The 25929-nt window shown below is 27.2% G+C and overlaps 4 protein-coding genes across 9 annotated transcripts; 1 reads left to right on the top strand and 3 right to left on the bottom strand.

Annotated features, from left to right (window-relative positions):
* Positions 1-4640: 4640 nt before the first annotated feature.
* On the bottom strand, positions 4641-13506 carry LOC145186727 (serine/threonine-protein kinase haspin homolog). 3 transcript variants are annotated; one of them, XM_090095430.1, is made up of 14 exons: positions 13222-13506; positions 12220-12650; positions 11847-11983; positions 9459-9547; positions 9244-9331; positions 8980-9050; positions 8059-8083; positions 7932-7960; positions 7747-7838; positions 7549-7658; positions 7230-7371; positions 6918-7020; positions 6788-6830; positions 4641-5422 (listed from the first exon to the last, which is right to left on the bottom strand). In XM_090095430.1, the coding sequence occupies exons 1-14, from the start codon at positions 13314-13316 to the stop codon at positions 5408-5410; spliced, it is 1470 nt and encodes a 489-aa protein (XP_089951556.1). In that variant the 5' UTR covers positions 13317-13506; the 3' UTR covers positions 4641-5407. The 3 variants fall into 3 exon arrangements, 2 of the variants coding, with proteins under 2 accessions (XP_089951556.1, XP_089951554.1); XM_090095428.1 differs by lacking the exon at positions 4641-5422 and having other exon boundaries at positions 6009-6830; XR_016454839.1 differs by lacking the exons at positions 4641-5422; positions 7549-7658 and having other exon boundaries at positions 6781-6830.
* A 182-nt stretch (positions 13507-13688) lies between these two features.
* LOC145186501 (copper homeostasis protein cutC homolog) lies at positions 13689-16903 on the bottom strand. Its single transcript, XM_090095435.1, has 8 exons — positions 16604-16903; positions 16420-16479; positions 15737-15905; positions 15491-15531; positions 15338-15373; positions 14391-14524; positions 14170-14197; positions 13689-14078 (listed from the first exon to the last, which is right to left on the bottom strand). Exons 1-8 carry the CDS (start codon positions 16716-16718, stop codon positions 13864-13866), a joined length of 798 nt encoding a protein of 265 aa, XP_089951561.1. The 5' UTR covers positions 16719-16903; the 3' UTR covers positions 13689-13863.
* A 426-nt stretch (positions 16904-17329) lies between these two features.
* On the bottom strand, positions 17330-24882 carry LOC145186561 (LRP2-binding protein-like). Of its 4 annotated transcripts, none has more exons than XM_090095432.1 (5): positions 24805-24882; positions 19668-19916; positions 18550-18773; positions 17665-17830; positions 17330-17510 (listed from the first exon to the last, which is right to left on the bottom strand). In XM_090095432.1, exons 2-5 carry the CDS (start codon positions 19896-19898, stop codon positions 17445-17447), a joined length of 687 nt encoding a protein of 228 aa, XP_089951558.1. In that variant the 5' UTR covers positions 19899-19916; positions 24805-24882; the 3' UTR covers positions 17330-17444. The 4 variants fall into 4 exon arrangements, with proteins under 4 accessions (XP_089951558.1, XP_079918830.2, XP_089951560.1 ...); XM_080062704.2 differs by lacking the exon at positions 24805-24882 and adding an exon at positions 23642-24274; XM_090095434.1 differs by lacking the exon at positions 24805-24882 and adding an exon at positions 23694-23718.
* LOC149884430 (uncharacterized) lies at positions 20316-23870 on the top strand. The gene has a single exon (XM_090095427.1). It carries the CDS (start codon positions 20567-20569, stop codon positions 22931-22933), a length of 2367 nt encoding a protein of 788 aa, XP_089951553.1. The 5' UTR covers positions 20316-20566; the 3' UTR covers positions 22934-23870.
* Positions 24883-25929: the final 1047 nt, after the last annotated feature.

Raw genomic sequence — 25929 nt, 5'->3', positions numbered from 1 at the left:
AATCTCAAGGGGTAGGTTTATTAAAATCACTAAAGTACCAAATGGCAAATTTTTTAAACTTTAAGCAGTGAAGTATATCAATGACGCTACTAAGCCAATGAGCCAATTTAAGTTAGCCATTCATTTCAACCGCTGGTGTAAGAACCGAAATAGTAGGTCCCTAACTTGAAGAAGCTGAATCCTGAGAGCCATTGGTAGAAGCCTCTTCAAACAAAAATCTTTCTTTACAAATTTTATTTTTGCTATTTTATCATTGGAGAGGTGTGAAACTAGCACAAAACTTTAAATGGAAATGAATACTTTAAAATAAATATTTTGCTATTTTAGCTGAATGTATAGATGGAGCCCAGCTTACCAAATATTGCAGTTGATATCCAGTTAAAAAGTGCACAGTCAGACAACTTCATCAAATTTTTTTATACAACTCTTTATTTTCAATCATGAAAGGCTTTGCTTTTCTTCAAAAGTTCGACCTCTTGTTAATAACTGTCATTGGATACATTTTGTCTTTTAAAATAATATATATAAACGTCAGTAAATTCAGCATGCAGCGTTAAATTTTTTATTATACATATACCACTGCATAAAAACATTAAAAAAAAAGTTTTAAAAATATTTATATTAAATGGAATTGCTTCAAAACTTTTTAAGTTAAAAACTGTCATGGCAACGCTTGTTTAAACAAGAAAAATAAAACAGGTTTTGTCAAATTATAGTTAGTCAAGTTATATCAAAAAAGCGTATCAGCCCCTAACCTCTACCCATTCGTTGAAATAATCTATTAATAATATAAGATATATATATATATGTATATATATATATATATATATATATATATATATATATATATATATATATATATATATATATATATAATATTAGCAATATACGAGCGCTTAAACATAATGCAATTTTTGCTGATCTCGAGAGACCACGCAAGGATATTGCTCTGAGATAAGATGGTAAGAATACTATGACATCAGACATGTTCTAAAAACTCGTAGGTTTACGAACATAAGCATTTGAGCCGGTAGTTTATGCAATAAATATATGATTATGATTTTTATTCAATTGACATTTAAAAAATCATTAAAAAAAGCTTCCGCACTGCGAATCAGTAAAATTCCAATAGTACTCACTAACTTAATATTAATAATATTTATCATTATAAAGAATCAAATTAAAAGAAAAAGATTTAACATCATTATATATATTATGATGTAGACTCCATACAGACAGCGAAGAAACTTTGTTTTCAATGCCAAAAAGAAAATCTTTGACCAGGGGGCTTATTCACCAAAAAAATTTTTTTTTTTTGGCGTAAGTTCAAAACTCTGAGAGTTGTGTTCGCGAAATTTGCGCAGTTGCGTTTCAAAAAAACTTTCGTACATTTTTGCGAAAGTTCAGCCCTAAACTCTCGATATTCACCAGACTGAAATGGTATTCATCAAACTTTTTAGAAACTTGCTCAGCTCAATTTATATAAGAAAAGTTACGTTTGCTATGAGCAGCCTTAACTTTGGTGCAACTATAAAATGACTGAATGGCGTTATATCATTATGATGGATATGTAGTTCTATTGTCAGATTGGTATATTGTTAAGTATCTTAACAATATATAAACTATATACATATTATAATAAGGCTTAAAAATAATCATAGATATTAACAAAAAAATAATTCCATCATAATGATATAGCATCTTATAAATATATAATATTATTATCAAATATATGTTCTTCTTCACACGCACCTTTTTTATAAAAGGTGCGTGCCTTATATAATTTATAAGGCACGCACCTTTTTTATAAAAAGGTGCGTGCCTTATAAATTATTACGATCATAGTTCATATCGTTGTTTTTTTTAATTAAGAAAACTTGGTTCATTAAAAACAAATCAACTCAGTTATATTTTTGAGTTTTTGCGTAAGTTCAGCGCAACTCATGCGCAACCCTAACTTTATGGATATGCTGCGAAATACTGGTGAATATACCAAATAGATACATGAACGTAAGGATTCCGTAACCTTTATTGAGCTGCGCAAGAGTTATACACACCTAGGTTCTGGCCTTTCTTTGCCAATAAGTTTCCAAAACCTTACATTTATGCTTATTTGTCTATAAAAATTGTGTACTTTTTCTTTCTTAGAGTTTTTTTAAAGTCAAAATTTAAAGAAAAGTTTTTTTTGTTTTTTTTTATCTTTTAAGAGTTCAAAATATTTTGTTTCTTTTAATGATTCGAAAATCAATTTGATTAGATATTTGGTTGTTATCTCTTCTTTAAGGAGGTTAACATTAAAGCATACGTGTCAAACCAAATAAGAATTCGTGAGCAAATAACGAATTTTACATATCATAACCCAAGTATTGATGTCAGTGAAATTATTAATATTCCTGAATATTGGTATTTAGCAAGTTATTTTTAGCGGTTCATTTTATCAAGTCAAAGCAGGAGCCGCCAATTGGAAGGCGGAAACCAAAACAATTTGCCGAAAAAAAAATTTGTTTAGAAGGCAACCGCTAACGGCGGCGAAAGAAAAGTGGAGGCGAGAAGATTTCTGCCGTTTATTAACTCTTCTGTTAGCGTAATAACAACATTCAACTGGCATTAATATTTTTAACTTCAACATTCCAAAATAATTTTATGACTTAATTTATAAAAAAAAAACACTAAGTCGTTATCCCTAACAACTTACACCTAAAAAGCCTCAATGAAAACAATCGCTGTACTGCGGTGTTTAAGGTCATTAAAAAAAATACTATAATACTTTTTTTTTCTTCTTGAGTGATGATGTCATTTCGAAACGTTAATAAATTGAATAATCTTCGGGATGGTGGAAAAACTGATCAAGTCAAAAAAATCTCGTTTAAGATAAATCAGTTTTTTTTTGTTTTTTTTTTACTATTTGAAGCCTTCAGTTGACAAAGTAATGTTATTCCAATAAGCTTGAATTATAATTAAAACAATTAAAAAAAAAAAAAATTCTATTTATTGTTATCTTTTTAAAAAAGAATACTGTAAACTCCCGGTTATTCGAACCTCCTAAGGGAATAAGAATTTATTTCGAATAAACCAAAATTCCGAATAACTAAATTTGTTAAGAAAAATTCACGAGGAAAGAAAATTGTTTCGAATAAGCGGAAAATTCAAATATGCGCCAGTTCGAATAACTAAGAGTTTACTGTACATAACATAACCCAAACTTTCAATCTTTTCTTTAAACATGCAGAAAAAAAAAAAAAAAACAACTTTTGTTATTGATATTGAGCAACAAAGAATTTATAGTATTATTTTTTACACTTGTTTTTACATAACTTTGATGCGCTAAATTCAAAGCTGACAACAGATTTATATGGCAAGCTACAGATTTTTTGCAATATATATTTTTTATTTTTTCAAATTTTGGGTAGTTAATTTTTTCCTTGATTTTTTCTGAAAAGCAGATTTGAAACTTATTAGGAAATGCTAGGGTATATTTTGAAAGATTTTATTCTTTACAAAACTGAAAGATAACAGAAAAAAAGTCAATAATATGTTCAAAATAAACATTTTAAAGCATTAACATCATTCAGTCCCCAACTTTTTATAGATTAATAAGAAAGATAATATAAACTTTAGTTTTAAAAAGGATTGCATAGAATATCGTTTACTAATAGATGCTCAATCGTCATTTTACAAATAGTCATCTTTAACCAGGAAACTGGTCAAGATGACTATTTGTAAAATAAAGTTTTACACTTATAGACCACAAAAAGCTTTCAAAATTCTAACAACTTAATTTCTAGATTTTTCTTTGTTGTTTACAAAAAAAGGTTTATTTACTACAGCCTCAAACGACAACCAAACTGTTTTCCGAGAAGTAGAAAATTATTAACGTTAACAGTTATAAAAAAAACATCGAAAATTCAGTCTTTTAGACTTCAATGATTAAAAACTTCAGCAGTTTTCCTCTTATTTTTATTCACGTAAAGGTAAGCAATTTACTCAGTATTTGCTCAATTTTACGTAAATAAAAACTTAAGAAAAGTTGCAGTTTTTATTCACGTAAAGCTGACCAATTACTGAGTAAAAGCAATTGCTCATTTTTATTCACCCGGTCTATTATGTAATCAAAATAACTATAGTCTACCTGTGCAGTTTGCTTAATAAATAAAGGTATCAGATTAAAATCTCTAATGCCCAAAACACCCTCAGTATGTGAAAAAATTTACGAATATATTTGTCCTAGCTTTGATTCTAATCTTGAAGTCGGTCCTTCAGTAGTGGGTTCCAACTGCAGAAGAAACACACACACACACACATACACACAAATATATATAAAATGTGAGTTAAAAAAGTAAAGCTGTAAGCAACATCATAGGTATTATTTAATCACTTGGAGATAAAAATACAGAACAAGTAGCATCTGGTTTGTTAAAACGTAAGTGGAGAGGAGTTTAACTTGTCCGGTGGAAATTTTCTCTCTATCACAGTCGAAGTAAATAAAATTAAGTCGAAAAGAAAGAAAGTAAATCAAATGTAATTCAAAACTATTAAGTAGCTAACGATTGTATTAGAACTCTCTAAAAATAAAACCAAAAAAATTGTTCTACTTTACGCAAAGAATCTAACAGGTGTTGTAGAACTAAACACGAATATTAAGTTGTTACAGATATAGTTTATGTCAAGAACACAAAATAATTTATCACATTTATAATGAAAAAAGAGTTCTTGATAATCTTAATGAAATGGTAAGAATATCTTTTATCTCTTATCTTTAGATGGTGATAAAAACTTCTTAAAAGTTACTTTCAGTGTTTTCGATCTGAAAAATCATAACTCTTTTTCTAAAATGGCACCTTTTAAACTTGAAGAAGTAATTTTAGTCTGCCATTCGATCTGAAATGTGTAAACAATTTTTTTGGACTTGAGAGTCACTCGGAAAAATATGACTATCTGTATTGTGAAGGAGAATGCATCCTTGAAGCAGAGATACTAAGAAAATTGGGCTTCATTGAATTACGCTATGATCAATATGCATATGCTGGAGAGAAAAGATTGAATTTACTTAAAAGAAGTTCGGGAAACTTTCCTTGAAATAATTGTTCCTCCACCTGAGCACCACAATTTGATGGGAGCTGTTGGTAAACTTTGTACTTTTGCTTTTATATGCCTTGCCAGCTTTTCAAAACTGGTTGAAAACACATTACATAATAGTGAGAAGGTACCGTGGTGTAAGTTTTTAGATGCAAACAACGGTAAAAGATTTATATCCGTGTTAAATGTTTTGGAGAGATGTTACATGAAACAACCGATATTTAAACAATTGTTTACGTAAGTTTTCATTTGTGAAATCAGCTTAAATTTTTTGGCTTGGTTTGGAACTGAGTATATATATATTTCTGTTAAACTTGAAGACTTCAGAAGTTCATCTTGTAGTCAACTAAAACAAAAGATATTTTTGACTATGATTTGACAGTTTCATGCAAATTTTACATTTTAGTGAGTCACATTCTTCCTTTTTAAATTTCAATATTAGCTGAGGTAACGAAAAGCCGAAAAATGTGGTGAAGCTATTCATTACAAATTTAAAAAAAATACGGGTGTACCATAAAAGAAACATGGGACACAAAAATTATGGAGAAATGCTAAAAATCTGCTGTAGTGCGTTTTAATTTAAATAATAGTATTAATATCATTTGTGTTATGTTTTTATATTATAGGTTTTTTGGTATATAAAATAGATCAATATAAATGGGCTATTTTGACTGACTTTATTAATACTTTGAAGAAAAAAAAAAAAAAAAAAAAAAAGCAAAAAATTATAGTTTTCATTTTGAAAATCTACATATTTAAAACTTAGTTCAAATTTTATTAACAGCATGAATTCTGTTTACTGATGCATATGGTTGATTCAATATAAAAAATCAGGGGAGGGAAGAGTTTCAATCTGGCGGTCAATTTGCAGTGTAAATTTATAAAAAGTTCTGAAAAATATTGAAAGGAGCAAAAGAAAAAAAAAAAAAGTCTAAAAAAGCCTAAATGAAGCTACCAAAACAATCCTAAACCATAAAACAATCCTAAACCATAAAACAATCCTAAACCATAAAATCAAACATATACAAATCTTTTACTAGTCCATCTTCCTCGAGGTCTTTCTCATTGTGTTTTTTATTTCCAGCCCAAGAAATTGAGTTTCTTTCAAAAAATCATGCTTCAAAATTTTAAAGAAAGTCCCGAGAGATTGCCCATTTATAAATTTCTAAATCTTTTAAGATGAATCCGATTTTCTGGATTTTATTAAAGTAGAACTTTTTGTAAATTTAAAAACATTTTAAAATCTAAAAAAATTTGCTTTGCTGTACGCCTCAGCTGTAACGTAACATATTGAAACAGCAACACTTCGATAAAATATTGCTGTTTCTCTAATAAATATCCATGGTGATCTCACTAAAATAGAAATATATGATGCGAAGAGGTGGAGAAATCTCAAAAGGAGGCCCATCTCAGCTTCACTAGAGTTGGATGAAAATTCACCTGTGTTGTTGAACAATTCATATAAATTATTTAAAGGTCAATAAATCCTCTGGTTCGCATAAGTACGTCCGTTTCTTTGGAGAATCCGATCTTATTTAAAAAGTGAAATAGGATGATGCGATCAACTTTGCTATGTTCTTCTCATGAGAACATCTTTTTGAAGTATCTCAGAACACGATGTATATAATGGCAAACGAGCTATAAACTTTTGCAGCGTTGATCTTCTTGAGGCGTCAAGTTTCGAAATAATTTTCTCACATAAATAACTTACCCAGAATACATTGGTGATTGGGTTATACGACTTCCAATCGTTTCTAAAAATAAAAGTAGTGGCAAACATCAAGAAAATGTTTTTGAATATGAATTCTTACAAATCCATAAAAGTATTTAGAAATTCCTACCCGTTGTGAAGTTTCATTTGTCTGTAAACGTCGAATTGAATGTCACCATCGCCTTGAAAAAGTAAAAGGTCTTTTCCCGAGTCTGTATATACAACACAATTATCTAAAGATTAAAAGTAAATAGAGGGGTTTTTCACTATTGTTTAGGCTGTACATTTAAATGATATCAGATAACAAGAGTTAACGCTCTAAAGAATTAAAATTAAAGATGGCAGGTAAATCCAAAGATTGATACTCTTCTAGTGACGAAAATCCGCAAAAAAACGAAAAAATATTACCGAGAAAATAATATAAAAAAAAAAGAAACAATACCAGCCACAAGCCTTGACATTGTAAAATCAATGATGTTGACATTAAGGGTGTCTTGGACATCTTCAATAAGCACGTTTCCCCAATGCAAATCCCTATGTTCAAACTCCAATTTATCTTCAGCAGTAGCGAGTGCCGTTATAATCTGAACAGTGTAAAAAATTATTCAAAAAAATGTTAAATATAAAAAACTTATTTCTCTAATTTTCGCCATTTCTTGTTTTCCTTCAGTATTAAAAAGAGCCACTGCTGACTTGCATGTTGAGTTGCATGTATTGTGTGTTTAATTTCAAATTTATCTATAGTTTTACTATACAAAAACCTTTTTCAATATAAATAGCGATTGTTTAAATGTTTTGATCGGGAAGTGCTCTAAATCAACTCCTCCGTAGTTCGTTTCCAGAATAACATACTTTTGAGAATCTTTGAAACCTAAAGATTGATTATTATGTTTAATACGCTCAAAGTGATTATGGGTGATGGTGCTTTTTATTTTATGAATGAAACAACATAGACTTACTTGGATGATCGTTTTCTGACTCAAATTCTGCATCCCACTTTTCCCACAGATCTGTTAAGATGCTTGGATAAACTCCTTTGCAGTATAACACTCTTTAAAAAAGAGTGTTATAACTGCAAAATTGTTACAACGGGGGTAAAACGAAACAAAATATAATTTAAATGATGACACAAACAACTACTTACTTGTGAACTTCAATAAATCCTTTTACCCCCTTAAAATTTAAAGAAAAAAAATTTGAAGATATATATTCTAATCTGATTTAGAAAAATGTTAATCAACTTTAACATATATTAACACTAAGAGAATTACCTCTTTTCCAAGTTCAGACAACTTTCTAAAAGAGCACAAATATTACATCCACAAGGTGAAAAGAATCTTATAGTTAGACCATGTTTTGTTGAAACCATCCCATAAATTATTAGGCTGAGATGTACTTAGTTACACAGATTGTTCGATGCATACAAACTTTTAATTTTATAAAGTTTAATTTTTGTCTGAGGCTTTTATTGGTTTTTGGAGAAGATTTCTCTAAAAATGTCAGATTCTTTTATAAGACAAGTTTTGAATTTTATGAGCTGGTTTCTACATAACGAGGCCTAATTTACTATTTAACCACCAATAATTATTTATTTACATTGATATGAATCTTCATTTTTTAACAATTATTAGTAGTTGAAAAAATTTTAATACACATGCTCTAATTAACTAGGGAGACTTTACTAAGTTTCATTAAAATCAAGGTCATCCATCTCATTATTTCGATAAGTGGGAATGAGAAATAAAAACTTTTTATATTTGACTTTTCATAGACTAAATGTAAGGCAGCATACATTTGATTTATGAAAAGTATCCAGATAGATGTTGGTACTTTATTTAAACATTCATAATTCTAGCAAAACATTCATAACTCTAATATTCTTTAGGGAAATAAACTTTACATTTATAAGATTATACATAGACACACACACAAACACACACACATTACAGTACACAAACTCAAAGCTCAGCTATTAAAACATCAAACAACCACATTTTAAATAGAAATTCACGGTTTGATGCTTTAATTGAAAAGTTTAATGAAAAGCTTGATTTAACCAAATAAACCTAAATGACAAATGAAAAATGATGCCTAGTTCCATACTTCTAGTCCAAATTATTGAGTACTAAGAATTTATCTTAAGTAAGAGATTTACAGAAACCATAATTTAAAAAATTATTGATTTTCATTACTTTGAAATTGCAATTTCAGGCAAAACTTCCATTAGTGAAATTTGTGAGTCTTCACAACCAAAAGGAATCACCTAGAAGATAGGAAGGGAATCACATAAAAGATAGAAAAAACATCTCGACTAACATCTTACAGCAGAACAATTAGAAAATAATTAAACTCAAGAAAATATTTTAAATACAAACCTTTGGATATCATGCTGGAAGCACAACAGCAAAATTAAACCCTATTGAAGAAACAATTTTATAACAGCAGTGAATTTTTACCTTTATTGCACTACGAACTTTATTTTTATCAAGCTTTTCATAAACATCACTGAATGAACCTTCACCTAACTTGCGAAGAAAACGAGAGCTATAAGAAATATTTTAAAAACATTTCATAAAAAGGTTTTTATTTACTTTGTATTAAAAAATTATAATTAAATATTAGGATTGAAAGATATCTATGTTTTTGTAAGTATATATATAATATTAGAAACCTTTTAACATATTCCTCTATATTGATAACACATGACTGTTCACATAGATTTAACAAAGCCTCTTCATCCTTCATGCAACATAAAGCATCCTAAAATATTTTGAAACAATATAACACACAGTGATTATTATTGATGATTACACAAATTATTTATAAATTACTAATTATTTTTAAATTGTAAATACAAACATAGAGTTGCCATAACAATTTCATCAGTTTTAACAAAATTTCAAAACCACAAAGCTAAAGGTAATCAAGGAGGTGTTAAATTTAGATCTTCTTGATAGTGCAGCACTTAAATGTATTAAATACAAGTTCAAACCTCTTTATTAAATTATGACAAATCTTACAGTTAGCTTTAAAACAGCTTTACCAGATTTAAATTACATGAAATCATCACCATAATTTACACAGTTAATTATTACCTTTCAATGTAATTTTCTACACATTTACAAGTATAAAGATCTGCAAGAACTCAAACATTTCTTTAAACATTTTTATTTGTACAGAAACCGCAGTATGATTGAAACTATAATTGAAAATGTCTTTTTCAGCTTTTTTTTTTTTTTACATTTTATAGGCCTTCTGTGTTACTGCAAGTGATACAGAGATTTTTAGAATCCAGAAAATAATTCTTACTGTCACACTTTCACAGCATACAATCTAAAAATCAACTTTTTACACATTTCTTGCTTTAATAATCAAGATACAACTAAGAAAGTTTGACAGACAGAACAAGCCCCATTGCTTCATGAATACTCATTGCATCACCCTCTTATTGCATCAACTTGGCAAGAGATAACAATTATATCAGGAATCCAGTTTGTATCAATTCTATTTTATCAATATTTGGTACTGAAAAAATAACAGTAAAAAGAATAAGAGGATCTCTCCCTAAGCCATACATAAAAATATACAAAATGTTATCTCCAGACTAATGAGTCAAGTGTATAATTAATATGACAATATACAAATGTATTGCAACCTATTTTCTCTCTCAAAAATAATAAAATTTATGATTTTCTTTGCACACAAAATCATTTATTTTGTGTGCAACTGTCAAGTTGAAAAATCTTTCAATCACACAAATAATTCAAACAACTTGTGTTCAAGTTAAAAATCCTCAAAAAAACAACCAATCAAAATCATGCTTGGCAATTTAATATTTGATTGTTTGTACAATTGTACTTATGTTGTACTTATTATGTTTTCAGAGTTCCTCTGATGAGCCTGCAAAGAAAACACATAAACTGACCTCTTACCATTTCTGAACATATTGCGAACAGTATTATTGATCAAATTAAGTCTTTTAGAGGATGCCATTATGCTTGCATGAGAGTAGGAAGCTTTTTCTGCCAGAAGAACTTAATTTATCAAAAATGTAAGATATGTACAAGGAAAACTACAACATAAAGTTTGTCATGGAAACTACAGGTACTTTGATTAAGTTTGATTATTCAAGAAAATTATTTGATGAAAATTATTTTATTTTTACATTATGTTTTTTGACTTTAAGTAAGAAAACTTATTCTTTTTTTTTTCTTGGATAGAATTTACAAAAAAATTTAACATCAGATGTGTTTAACATATGACAAGTTTATTAGGATACTTTAAAATAAAGACACCCCTGCAGATCAGCTCATCAAGAATCAGCAAAAAAAGGATCTTCACTTTTGCAAATTAGAAGTGTTTGATGTCGGAAAGGCAGAAACACAACAAAAATGCCTTTGTCAAAACTAGCCATGCAGTTCATGACTTTGACTTGCATTTGAAAAAAACTAAAAGCATGAGCTGTCCTAAGCTGTCCTGGTTTCTACTAATCAAGCTATTATCATAGATAGTTCTCTATGTACACATTTATTTCTTTGTACACACAACGCTTAGAATCTTGTAGCATGCACCTGTTTTGCTATGATAAAACTTATAGAAAAAAGGAGCAGACAATGTAGCAAACATACTGCAGCACTATTTTGTTTGCATTGGAGGGCAAGGGGGTTAGCAATGGTGTGGTACCAAGTAAAAGACCATACTAAATTTAAAGCCTAGAAAAAAAATTCAGTCTTCTAAGTCTTTAAATTGTTTTTTTTTTTGTTTTGTTTTCTCAAAAGAAAAAAAACTGACATCACTAGCTTTTTGCTTGCACCCTTCGCTCTCACACACACACACACACACACACACACACACACACACACACACACACACACACACACACACACACACACACACACACACACACACACATATATCTACACACATTTATACAGATGTCTAAGCCTAAGGTTTCTACTTTGCTTAAATAATTTTTTGAAATGATGTCAAGTATTCTGTAACTTTGATACCTGTTTATAAACACACTTGTACCTGCAACCTACAAGAACAAGACTGTTACCTTAAAAGTAAAGCTGGGAGGATCATTAATGCTGTGCAACAAAGAATTTAATGACTCAGATGATATATCAACAGAAACTTTCTTCTTGAAACTATTTTTTTTCTTGGTTTTTACAAAACTAACTGTGCGCCTAAAACCTTTAACAAAGAAAACAAATGAATAATTAAAAAATCTTTTTAACTTTCTATCAAACATAACATAATGTACATATGGTAGGATAGCATATAATGTGAAAGTAGTAGATTAGAAAGTTAAAAAAGAAATTTAGTCTTTAGCTCAATTAGTCCTTATATTGAGCAACAACCCAAAAAAAAAAGAATCAACCTAAAATAAAAACATGTAAAGTACTCCTTCAAACAAAAAGAAACCTTACTGGTTGCACTGCTAAAAGAGGAGCAGTATTTGGTGTCATCTTTTTTACAAACTTCTTCATTTAAAGAACCACTAGAAATTAATATAGGTGAATTATTCATAGACTTCATTGGAGTCAAATTATTTTTCTTCTCTTTTTTTTTCATTTCTTCTTCTTCTTCTTCAAAACTGGAAATTAATATAGGTGAATTATTCATACACATCTTTGCAATGAAATTATTTTCCTTCTCTTTTTTCTCCATTTCTTCTTCTTCTTCAAAACTGGAAATTAGTAATGGAGAGTTAAGATCACATAAAACTCGTACATCATGATGATTTAATGGAGTGGATTGAGGGACAAGTGATAATTTATCAAAGTCATCAACAAATCCATTGATTTGTGATGTAGAACTAGTTGTTGCAGGAAAATTGCTCCTTAGATCCTTAGTTTCACTAAAAGAAGAAAACAAATATACTTACTTGGTATCAAATGCATATAATTTCTTGTTTTCTTCAATTGTAAATCTTATCATCATAATGAAAAAATCTAACACATTTGTGTCTATAATATAATTGCCTAGTTAAGAGGAATTTAATGCCAGTTAAAAATATCAGATTAAAAAAAGTTAAGTAACTGATGATGAGGAGGAAGAGGAGATGATGGTCAGATACTAAAAAGTAGAAGATGAAAATAAGAGAAAAAAAGAGATGTGTAAAAATAGTAAATGGTAGAAATGCAGAGTTTTTTAAACAAAGTAGATTTTGGCATGATGTTGGAGGTAGTGGACCTGAAATCTAATAACTTTGATGATTAGAAAAAGTAATGAATTATAATAGCAATTAATTAATTTTAATTCCACTTTTTTATTGATACAGCAAAAGTAATAATATATATTAAATCTATGATAATATATATTATAAGATATATTTTACAGTGGACAAATAATAACAATAAATACAACATTATAAGAGGAAGTGTGACCCTGATATTGTGATGCACAACAACAAAAAATACAATGCTTACATTTTATAAGATTTGGTCTCCTTCAAAGCATCCCAGTGATTTGATCTAATATCTTTTTTGCTCTTAACTTTTCCATATGTTTTGAACTTCTTCATTTGGAGAACTCTCTAAAAACTTATCTAGCTACTATCTTCCAAGATGCTAAAGTCATATTTCAATCATAAAAATGAACAGCGTACAAGAAAGTCAGACAAGAAAGTGGTATACAAATTTAAACCATAATCAGCGTGAAAAAAATTGAGAACTGTAAAAACTAGTATGGTTATCAAATAATAAAATCTAATATAGTTAACATAATTATATTATAGATAACTAAATAATTTAAAAAGAACATAAGTAGCATAATTATCAACTAAACAGAAGAGTCAATTAAAACTAACACAATAACTAAATAACTAATAGGTTAACTCACTTTTATTTATTATAGTAAAAAACAGAAAAGAAAAAAATTGAATCTAAATATTTTTCTCTTAAATGTAATCAATTGAATTTATCAAAGGATTGAAATATGTTTTGCAAACTTTATGCAATTCACATATATGGATAAATCATGTTTATTTTGACTAAATAACAACTATACTTCTACTTTATTGAGATCAAGTAGATCTGCCTTGCCTCCCTTTGTTAATCTTTGTTCATTTTTTATGTGCAATTAAGGATTGCACGAAGTGTGTCAATGCGATCTCTACTGCACACCTTGATTGTATATTCAGGTGGGTACAAAGGAGAGCCCATGTAGATATCTGATCTGCGATAACACATTGCTGAGTCTCTACTAGATCTTGCTGACCAGTGATACTCATTTGCATTGCATCCATCTTTAATTCTGAGAAAATTTTTTTCTGTGATACCGCCACCTATATATCAAACTTGAAATATATAAAAGAGTATTTAACATTTAAAGATGTTTAAATTACCTGATATCTAAACATTTATAAAAATATATACCTGGCATAATAATAATTCTATCACCAGCCTAAATTAATAGCAATAAATAAAACTTAATAGCAATAATTTATTTTTTTACATTAAGTGTAATTTATTCATATTCATGGAGTTACTAGTAACTCCTTAAATAGGAATAAATTAGACTTAAAAAAAAAAAAAGTTATCTATTATTTTATAGAATAAAGAAATAATTTAAAAACTTTCAAGACTATAATAAACACCTTAGCAACAAGTGATGCAAGCATAGGAAGTCCTTCAAGACAAGAGCTCTCTCTACCACTTGTAAGTATACGATCAAACCCAATAGAAATTATATCTTCCAATGCTTGAAAACCATCCAGACAAACATCAAATGCTAATAATTAGGTAATAATTTCTTATGATTGATTGGTTTTGAAATATCTCAAAATATCAGCTGTTAAAAACTGATTTGTACACAAACAGGAAAATTAAAAATCTCTTTCAATACTGTTAAAGATCATTTCACTTTCTACCAAGCACCCCAAGGTCAAGACACCTTCAAGGTTAAAGGCATCAAAACTTAATTCATATATTTTCTAAAAAGTCACCAGACCACTACATAAATCACTGGACTAATATGGTCACCAGACCATTCCTCGTGTACTAGACACAAACTAAATAATAGAAGCATCAAAAAAATTGAAGCCTACAAAATTGCCATAAAATGACACCCCAATCCCTATATCTAACTGCTCATACATTTAGGAAAGAAAAAAGGTCATTAAAGTAGTGACAAATTTTTACTCTTAAGGACTTTTTACAGAAATCATTGTAGCAAAGAAATACCTAACATTGATAAAAGATAAAAATATAATATATAACATATAATGTTTTGATGGATATCTGAGAAAAAACTGAAGATACCTAAGGCTATAATATTGGATGTGTTATTTAATAAACTTAAAGTTAGTTTTACATCAATTTTAATGTATGAGTTCAAAAAAATTGTTGAGAAAAATGTTAACAAAGTAAATAAAAAATTTGCACTAACTAAATATCAATACATTTACTTTAATAACTTTACATATAATTGTAAGCAACAAATGCTACACAACCAACCTCTATGGAAATGTTACAGGCTAATGAAAAATCAATACATTTACTTTGTTAACCTTGGATGTAATTTTAAGCAACAAACACAACCAACCTCTATGGAATGTTACAGGCTGAGGTTTACATAGATCTAAAAAAAATTTTTTTTGCAGCTTATTTCCAAATTCTCCAGGTTTTTTTTAGCAATAAAACTCCCAAATTTAAAATCTTTTAAATAGATGTAGAAAATTTAAGCAAACTTTTATACCTACTAATTCTTGATTTCTATCTTTATCAATGCTTCCATCACTATAGTAAAATAAAATTACAATACAATACCAATAAAACAGAATATAATAAACTAGATTCAAAATAAAAATTTTTCATAACAAATTATTTAAACTTAATATAGATTAATTATCCCATATCAAATCGTCCAATAATTAATTTAATTAACATTAACACAATTATGATAACAACTAAATTACTACAAATCAATTTTAAACAACTCAACGCTTTTAGAATTCCAAACACAAATCCATCCACATTATTTTTTTTAAATGCTTGAATGTCTAGCTTCATGACTTCAAATTCATCATCAGAATAAAGGAAATCTCCTCCTCGAGGTCGAACCATCACAAACACAGGGATTGACAGTTTGTTTTTGATAAGCTGTACAAGGCCTGGAAAAGGATTTGCTTAAACACTATATGAACTTTTTAAAAGAAAAAAAATTCATTTTATAAAATAAAACTTTTTAAAGAAAAAAAAAAAATTGTAAACTTTTGTTGTGAATGTTTGTTTTTACTTGAAAAAAATTAATTAAAATTAAATTAATTAAAATTAAATTAATTAAAATTAAATTAATTAAAATTAAATTAATTAAAATTAAATTAATTAAAATTAAATTAATTGAAATTAAATTAATTAAAATTAAATTAATTAAAATTAAATTAATTAAAATTAAATTAATTAAAAAATTATTTGTTAGGGAAACAGTTTAAGAAAGACAACACAGAATCTCTTTATTATTAAAACTTTGTAGTTTTACTGGTGAAAAGACAAGTTACAAGGATGCTGTCCCTAGCTGAATGGAAAGCATAATTCTAACTAATAAATTTACAGAATAGAAAAAAAATCCAGTGTTTAGTATATCTGATTATATGTGTTATTTTATATGTAAAGAGACTTAATTACCCAAAGAAGGAGTGCAACCACCCTCGACAAGGCTACTGCAGAGCTCCACACGATCGGCTCCTGAAAGGTACATAATCAAAAAAAAAAAAAAAAAAAATTCAACAGAACTTTAAAAAACTTTAAAAAACTTTGAGCACTTTTACTAAGCTCTGAATTAGATAAGTAATCTCTGATAAGAAGATACCTGCTGACTGAGCAGCTTCAGCTGATTCATAGGAATCTACAACTATCTCCATGTTAAATCTCATTAGATTTTTAATCTTTTTTAAATATTCATTTGAAATTTTTAACTGTTTCATTTTTTAATAAGTTTTACAAACCCCACGGTCAATTAATGCATTACATTCAATTAAAACTTGAGTTTTAGCATTTAACATGTGTATTCATGTAAAAACTAACAAACTTAGCATCAGTGTATACTCACTCAACTGTTTTGTCTCACTAGTGAAATGAGAAAAATTAACTGAGATTCAATCAATAGAAAACATGAAAAGTTTAACAGGGGAAAAAATATGTAAAAATTCATTTATATTATTGTATTCACCATCATTTCCAAGATCTCATTTACTCTAACCAAACAATTTGATTGGTTAGAAAAAAACCTCTAGCAGTTTTGAGTTATCTTATAAATGAAAACAAATAATCTGACAACCAATAGGAAATATATTAAACCTCTGATTACAAAAATATACACTACTACAAAACTCAAATAGTATGTACATAAGTCATACATTTAATATTAACAATAAACCTTTAAAAACGCAATTTTTAAAATGTTTTATATTGAATCAATTAACTATTTGATCATTATTTATATCAAAGATTTTTCATACATTTAACAAAATATAATATATATATATATATATATATAAACATGTAATAAATATCTATAATTTAAAACTTAAACTAAAATGTCAATTAAAACAAAAAGAAAACTTGCAAAGTTTTTTTTCAAAATATTGAAACTTCTCAATTTTTTTTTTGAATAAAATAAAAATATGTAAACACTTTTAAAAATTCTAAACTCATATTTGACAATAAGGAATGAGATCCTGCAGTTGCTGAGAAATATCCATATCAAAGCAAGTGGCCTATGAGATAAAAATTATTGGATTATTTGCATTTATCATTGATTACAAAACTTCCAAATAAAAACAACTTTTATTTAAGAGCCATGCATACAAATTATTCCTGTCCAATAAAGGTAAATAATGTTTGCAAAATGATAAATTTCAAAGTACTTACTCTTTTATACCAGTAATCAGGCTTTTCATCACTGCTGGAATTCCCTAAATTATGTTCAACACATCGTCCATAAACAAAACACCCGATTGCAATTCCCTTTCTGACATAAACTTCTAAGCAGTCCGTCTTCTTAGAAAGAAAGGAAGAGTCTTCTAAAGAACCAACCCTGGAAAAAACAATATAATAAAAGAATATTAAAACTTACCATCACAAGCAAATATCTTTCAACAAATTTGTTTGAAATTGAAAATCTAACTAAATAGTAAAATATCTGCTTTGTAGAAATACAAGTAGATAAACATATTTAATTTAAATTATCAACACACAATTTACACTAATGTGTTCCCTTGCAAACATTTAACTATACAACTTTCTTTAGCTTATTAACAGATATTTTTCTACGTGGAGAACGTTTTTAAAGTTATTCTGAAACGGTAAAAGCAGCAAAAACTAAATGTAGCAATATCAAGAGGTTAATACATGATTGCTTTTCTATCAAGACTATTGTTTGTTATCTGATTGATTTTTTTTGACTCAATTTCAAAAGAGACCTAAAAGAAATTAACAAGAAGAACTTAACAAGATTTCTCATCAGCAGAATGTAACTATGCAACACCAGCTTTACTGAAAAACTTTAATATATATAGAACTCTTTACAAGTTTTATATCTTCTTTTCATCCTTGAGATATTTTAAAAATAACTTTTTTTTTGAAATAATTTATGATAAAATAATTTATTAAAATAACTTCATGATTGGAACTTTTACTTTAAAAATTTTAATTTTGTTCTTTAAAACAAAAAAAATTTTTCTTTACGCTATATTTCTTATTCTTACTAATTGTATTAGGAATGCTTGAATAAAATTAATTCTATAAAAAAATCACCTTTTTGAAATGTTACTTGCATTTTTAAACATTTTGTGCTTATAATACTGCAATGCTAGATGTCCCATTGCATAAACACCTCCACGTTCAGCTGCTGACTTAAAACATTTAAATGAAGCCTCTACATCTTTTTTGACATGAATTCCATTTTCATACATCACTCCAAGAGCTGTTTGTGATTCAATGCTGCCATTACCTGCTGCTTCTTGGTGCCAATAGTGAGCCTAAATGAATAATGTGGTCAACATTGGAAACAAAAAATTAAATCAAAATATTGTGGTATCAAAAGAGGAATAATTAGATTCTGAATATGAATTTTTATTTAGGTAAAAGAAAGTTTTTAAAGTTTTAATCAAACTAAAATTTAAAGCATGGTCTCTTAACTACATCTTTATATAGAACTTCATTACTTATCATTATTGTTACTTTTATTGTTATTGTTATTATTGTTATTGTTATTATCGTTATTGATATTATTATTATTTTTATTATTATTATTGTTATTATTACTGTTGCTTTTATTATTATTGTTACTATTATTATTGTTATTATTACTATTGTTATTATTACTGTTGCTTTTATTATTATTATTATTATTATTATTATTATTATTATTATTATTATTCTTATTATTATTACTATTATTATTATTCTTATTATTCTTATTATTCTTATTATTCTTATTATTATTATTATTATTATTATTATTATTATTATTATTATTATTATTATTATTATTCTTATTATTCTTATTATTATTATTATTATTATTATTATTATCATTATTATTATTATTATTATTATTATTATTATTATTATTATTATTATTATTATTATTATTATTATTATTACTATTACTATTATTATTATTATTATTATTATTATTATTATTATTATTATTATTATTATTATTATTATTATTATTATTATTATTATTATTATTATTATTATTATTATTATTATATTGCTATTACTAATACTAATACTATTATTATTATTATTGTTATTATTACTATTATTATTACCATTGTTTTTATCATTTATTATTATTTTTACTATCATTATTGCTGCTAAATATAATGACACAAACTCAAGAAAACTACAGAAGAGCACAAAACTTTTTTCAAATTAAATTGTTCTTCTCCAAGTCTTGAGTAATACATTCCTAGAACAGACATTGCCTTGACACACCCTCCTAAAAATCCATCCTGCGCTGCTTGCAACCACCAAAATTCAGCTTCTAGGTCTGACTGTTTAACACCAACTCCTTCATAGTAGGAACAACCAATGTTATAACGTGCACAATTAATAATTTCTGATGGATGACTCTGGTTTGCTACCTCTTGCATCAAGATAACAGCTTCTGACTAAAAAAAAAAAATAAGGAAAAAATAAAAAAAATTAAAAAAATAAAGTTTTTTATTCAAAACTTTTTAAATATTTGGTGTGTGAAATTTTTTCATAAATTTTGTTGACAGAAATTAATTTTTTTCTTATCTTATATTGCATCAGATAATAATACTTTAATATTATGTAAATAAAAAAAAATTATGTCTTACATAAATATTGAAATCTTAGAGACCAGAAAAAAAAACAAAAAAAAACAAGAAAAAAAAACAACAATATTCAAATAAGAAACTGAAATTTCCTCCCCCCCTTCTTTTCCTCCACTTTTTCGCCCCTTCACTTTCAATAACAAGAAAAAAGCTGTATCAATAAAACTGTTTGTTTAACAAACTTTGATCTTTTAAGACATCTTATATCTTTAAACAAAATTTGTCTTTTCAGGAAACGCATAGTATTTGAAAAGAGCTTATATACATTCTTTATGACATAAAAGATACTGAAAGAGACGTCAAAGAAAGACTGAAACTACCTTAAATAAATAAAAATTCAGCAGGGAACAATAAATACACTTCCTATAATCCGTAAAGAAAAAGTTACCATCGTCAACATCATAATTTAATGAAGCAGAAGCTGTGGACTAAGTCAAATTGAGTAAAAAACTATTGCAATCATGACTTCAAAAACTGTTTATTTGTTATTGTTATTTTTTTACACAGAAAATGTAATTGAGGTGTTGGGTGAAGAAATTTCTCAAAAGGTTGTAGATATTTCAACTGGTTTGGAAACTTTGTTTCTTCAAAATCAAAACCTAACACAAAAATACTCAGCTATGGAAAAAAAAATTCAAGATTTTACAACTCTTGAATCATCATTGAAACTCAGACAAGGTTTTTTAGAAGAAAAAATTTTAAATATTGAAAGAGTTAACAAGTTATTACTCGATGCTTTGAATCAAACAGACAAACGTATCAACCAGGTCAACACTGCAAACAACTTAATGCAAAACCAAATTGAGTCACTTCAACATATGAGCAATAAACTAGAAAGAAGCCAGCAAATCAATGAAAATCAAACTAAAGAAATCAATAATGAGTTGCTTGTACTAGCTGAGAAAAAGAAAGGAGAAAAGTCTAAGTGGACCAAATATATTAAAAATGACTTATCACATTTAAGAAGACAAACAAATGTAACATTTGATATTGTGAAAAATATGACATTTAATATTAAAAGAATTGAAAAAGAATTACTGATATTAACCAAAGATCAACATTATATTTCAAATTATATGAATAAGTCATTTGATGGAATAATTTCTGATACAAATATCCTTTCTGAACAACAAAGAAATACACTTAAAATGATCAAAAAAACAGAATATTTAACAGAACAGATGCAGAAAGAAATTGATGCCACAAACAAAAACCAAGACAATCTTTCAGCATTCCTAAACAAAACAGCAAAACTTTTTACAGCAAACCTGAATGATTTATCAGAAAAATTCGAAAAAGAAGTACTTATTACAAAATTAAATCAAAATCATCTTTTGAAGAGTTTAAATAAGACAGAAGTAGAAGGAATGAAGAACATGAGAACTTTATCAGGGCAGCTTCATAAAGAAATTCAAGATGTGAAAATGAATTATCATAACTTATCGATACTTATTCATAAAACTGAAAAGGAAATGGTGAGTAATCTGACTTCTTTATCAGCAAAAATTCAATCTCATGTAGATGATACAAGAGCAAAATTGATTCAACAAAACATTTCCCATTTGTTAACATTAAAAAATGAAACAAACAGGGAGCAAATTCTTGATGATAAACTAAATGAACTAAAACAGAACCAAAATGATCTTTCGGAACATGTGAAAAATACAAGATCAGCACTCATGTCAAGTATGAACATTTTATCACGAAAACTAGATCATGAAGTTGGTGAAATGAAGAAAAGTAAAAATAGTTTATTGGAAATTATTGAAAATAAAACTACAAAATTTACATTGAATTTTAAAAACCTGGTAAAGCATATAAGCAAAGAAATTCATAAAATAAAATCTAACCAACGCAATTTAACACAACTAGTCAACAGTTCATTAACTACTATGAAAGTTGATGGAGATTTTAAATTACAGCAGATTGATAAGAATCTTAATGAAATGAAACAAAGCCATAATAAGCTCTCTGGATATCTTAATAATACAAGAAAAGCAGTTATACTCAGTTTGAGTTTTCTATCTCATAAAATTGACAATATAATGAAAACCAACTTATCAGAACATATAAATAATACAATAATAAAAGCAAATTCAAATATCAATAAAATTGTGCAAAAAATAAAAGAAGAACTATACGCTTTGAAGTTAAATCAGAAGCACATATCAGAATTAAATCAAACAGTAAACCAAGTAAAAATTGCTCAAACAACACTCTCAGAACAAATTGACAGTGAAGTAATTAACCAAAATTATTTTCCAGAGCATTTAAGTAAAATTACACAAACATTGAACAACAATGGATTATTAAGACAGCTTCATAAAGAAGTTGCTGCATTAAAACATAACCAAATAAATCTCTCAAAGCAATTCAATAATTCAGCAACAAATATGATGTCAAATTTGGTCAAATTTGATAAACATTTTGATATGTTCAACAAATCATTGATGAAAGATAACGATTCTCTTCTTTCAAAAAAGGTGGGTTTACTAAACAACACAATTGAGGCAATTACCAACAGATTACATAAAAATTACAGTTATGCTGTTAAAACTCTCCTTGAGACAAAAATTGAAATGAAAAAGTTAAAAGAACACTTTGAAAAAAGCTTAACGCGATTAAAAGAAGAGACCAACTTAAAGATAAATGATGAAAATCTTTTTGAAGGAAAGAACTTCATTTTGGATAATCATGGTTCATTTGAAGCAGGAACTGAAAATTTAAAAAACTACTCAAAAATCAAAACATTTGACAAAAATACAACTTCTGCTGTACAAACAAACTATAAAACTGAAAACCAAAACTCATTAAAGCTAAGAAAGTAAACTGTAAAAATTCATTTATGCATTTATATTAATTCCAGACATTTCAAACATATTATGCTAAAAGAAGAAATGTACCAGCTATATAAAAAGAAGCTATATATAAAGCTATAAACAAAGAGGCGTATTTTAAATGAGATTTAAAAAGTTATTAAAGAGAAACCTGACAGTATTTATTAAAATATTTAGAATTATATTGAGAAATCTTAGCTTTTTCTCTTTAAAAACATACTTATATTAACAAACTGTGTATTAAGATGTAATTATGTATACATTAACAGACATGAGATCAACTATATGTTAACATATATTAATACCATATATGCATTTAGATATAATTGCACATTGTATTCAACAATTCATAAACTTTAAGTACATGTTTTGAAAGTTTATTGAAATATTAAATTAGAATAACATACTTATTTACACCTTAAATTAATTATGCAAGTACATATGTATGCATGCATGCATGCATGCATGTATGAATGTATGTATGTTTGTTTGTTGTATGTATGTATGTATGCATGTATGTATGTATGTATGTATGTATGTATGTATGTATGTATGTATGTATGTATGTATGTATGTATGTATGTATGTGTGTGTATGTATGTATGTATATATGCATGTATGTATATATTCATGCATGTATACATGTATGTATGTATGTATACATGTATGTGTACATGTATATATATATAATATATTTACCACTCTTTTTTCACCACCTAAACCATTATAGTACATCCAAGCTAAATCATACTTTGCAGTAACTGGTAAATCATTCAGCTGCTCATACATTTCTCTTGCTTTTTTGTAGTGGTTATTTTGCCCATTGCTAGAAGTAACGAGTAAATTTTCAGAAGATTTTTTAAGCTCATTCTTGCATAGTATATGACTGGAATTAAAATTTCTAGGAAGAGTAAGAACTTGTTCTTCATCATACTTTTTCATGATTTTTGTTTTATCTTTTTACTTTCTATTCTATTTTTGAAAAAATTGAAATTTAGTCCAATAAATTATGGATAACATATGTAACTTTAAGTATAGATGCTTACATGGATTTCTGTATTCAAAATATGTGAGGCAGAAAAGTTGAAAGATAGATTTAAAAGGGTACTATGTAATATAAGTGAAACTACAAACAACTTTCTAATAATAAAAAACTCTAAAACATTGCTGTCTAGTTTTTTTTAGATCTAACAGTTTTGTTCATATACAATTAACACAAAGATTAAAGGGTTAGTATTTATTGATAATAGTATTTATTTACACAGACACATACAGACACACACATACACACAGACACACACACGCACACACACAGACACACACAGACACACACAAACACACACACACACACACAAACACACACACACACACACACACACAACACACACACACACACACACACACACACACACACACACACACACACTAATTAACCTACTTAACAAATCCAAGAAGAGGTTAACCATAGGACTTAATACTCCATTTAAAACTTTATAAACCACGTAATGGTCAAGAGAGAACATGCTATTCTGAAGTTTTCTACAAATTCTTTATAAAGGTTTACTTGGAATTTTAATTACTAATTAATAATTTTAATTACTAATTTTATTTTTCAAAAACTTATTGAAGGGAATAACCTCCTTTTCATTCTTTTAAATAAGATAATTAGGAAGTGTTTTTTTTTCATATTCCTCTAGTATAACATTTGTAAAAGTTCATCTGTTAAAGAGTTTTTATATTCTTAAGATCACAAATGTTCAATCATAGAATAAATGTATCAATTGTTGCTGAAACAAAATCAAAAGGGTAAAATTGTAGAATTGTAGGATCTTCTCGAAACACTCGTAAAAAAAAATTATAACCTTGGAAAAATACGGCTGGAACTAAAGGAGCGCTAGGTGGTAATTTAAATATTTTGCAGACGCGCATTTACCCTGACGAAGTTTAAAACGGCAAAAAGTCAGAAAAAAAGGAAAAGGTTTTTTGAATTTAGATGCTCTAACATATGTATTTGTTTGAAGTTACGTTAAATGCAGCACCCGCTTCTCCTTTTTTGTTTTAAAAACAGTTTTAAGACAGACCACTGCTCTTTTTTAGAGGTTTTTAGTTGAAGTCTTATCTTTACTTCAAACTTTTTTTTTAACACTTTCATGTTAAACATGAAATAGAATCCGTCCAAAATGTATTAAAAACCGCATTTTTAAAAATATATTTTGACAATTTTTCGAAAACTGTAAAAGGTTAAAACAAAAAAGAAAAAAAGAGTGAACTCATAAACTTTAAATGTCTGTGATGTTTTTAAATGTTAAAATTTCAATTTAACACCTCGTGAAATCTTCTTCGTGTCGAGATATTCTTTGAGATGGAAACTTATTATGAGAAATTTCCATACAAGTAAAATCTTTTTAGCAAATACACCATTGAAATATGATTTCAAATGCAGCATGGACTCTACAAACCTACTTGTTTTCTCGTTATAGGATTTATCAAGTGGTAGAATATATCAAGTTTCATCCTAACAGCATTCAGCAACTAAATCAAACAAAGGGTAACCAATAGAGAAGTGACTTACAATTGCGATTAAACGAAGTTGTGTCACACAATGACTCAAAACAACAAAAAAAAGAGCAATAAACCTCACACAACTTTTTTGTAAATATAACGCCCTTTTTTAATAATATTAAATTACAATGATTATTTATTTGAAAAGTAAAAACACTTTTTTCATAAAACTTGTATTTTATATTTTATGGCTAAAAGAAGTTAAAAACTTCAATATTATTCTCGAGGGAATTATTATTTTCAAAGAAATCTGAAAAATGAGAGATTTTTATTTCGTTAAATTGGAGACTTTTAAATCTAAATAAAAGTCTATATTTACTTTTAAGATAATCTTTTAACCTTATATGTTTCAAATATATTAAAAAAAAAAAAATCAAAATCTGATTAATTTTGTTCAAATTAGAAGAATTAACTAAAATTTTATA

This window comes from Hydra viridissima, unplaced genomic scaffold, assembly GCF_058129835.1.
Source record: "Hydra viridissima isolate aposymbiotic clone 2 unplaced genomic scaffold, HvirCarnegie_v1 scaffold_8, whole genome shotgun sequence".
NCBI lineage: Eukaryota > Metazoa > Cnidaria > Hydrozoa > Anthoathecata > Hydridae > Hydra > Hydra viridissima.
The sequence above is the reverse complement of the archived record's forward strand: the minus strand, read 5'-3'. Positions and strand labels throughout refer to the sequence as shown.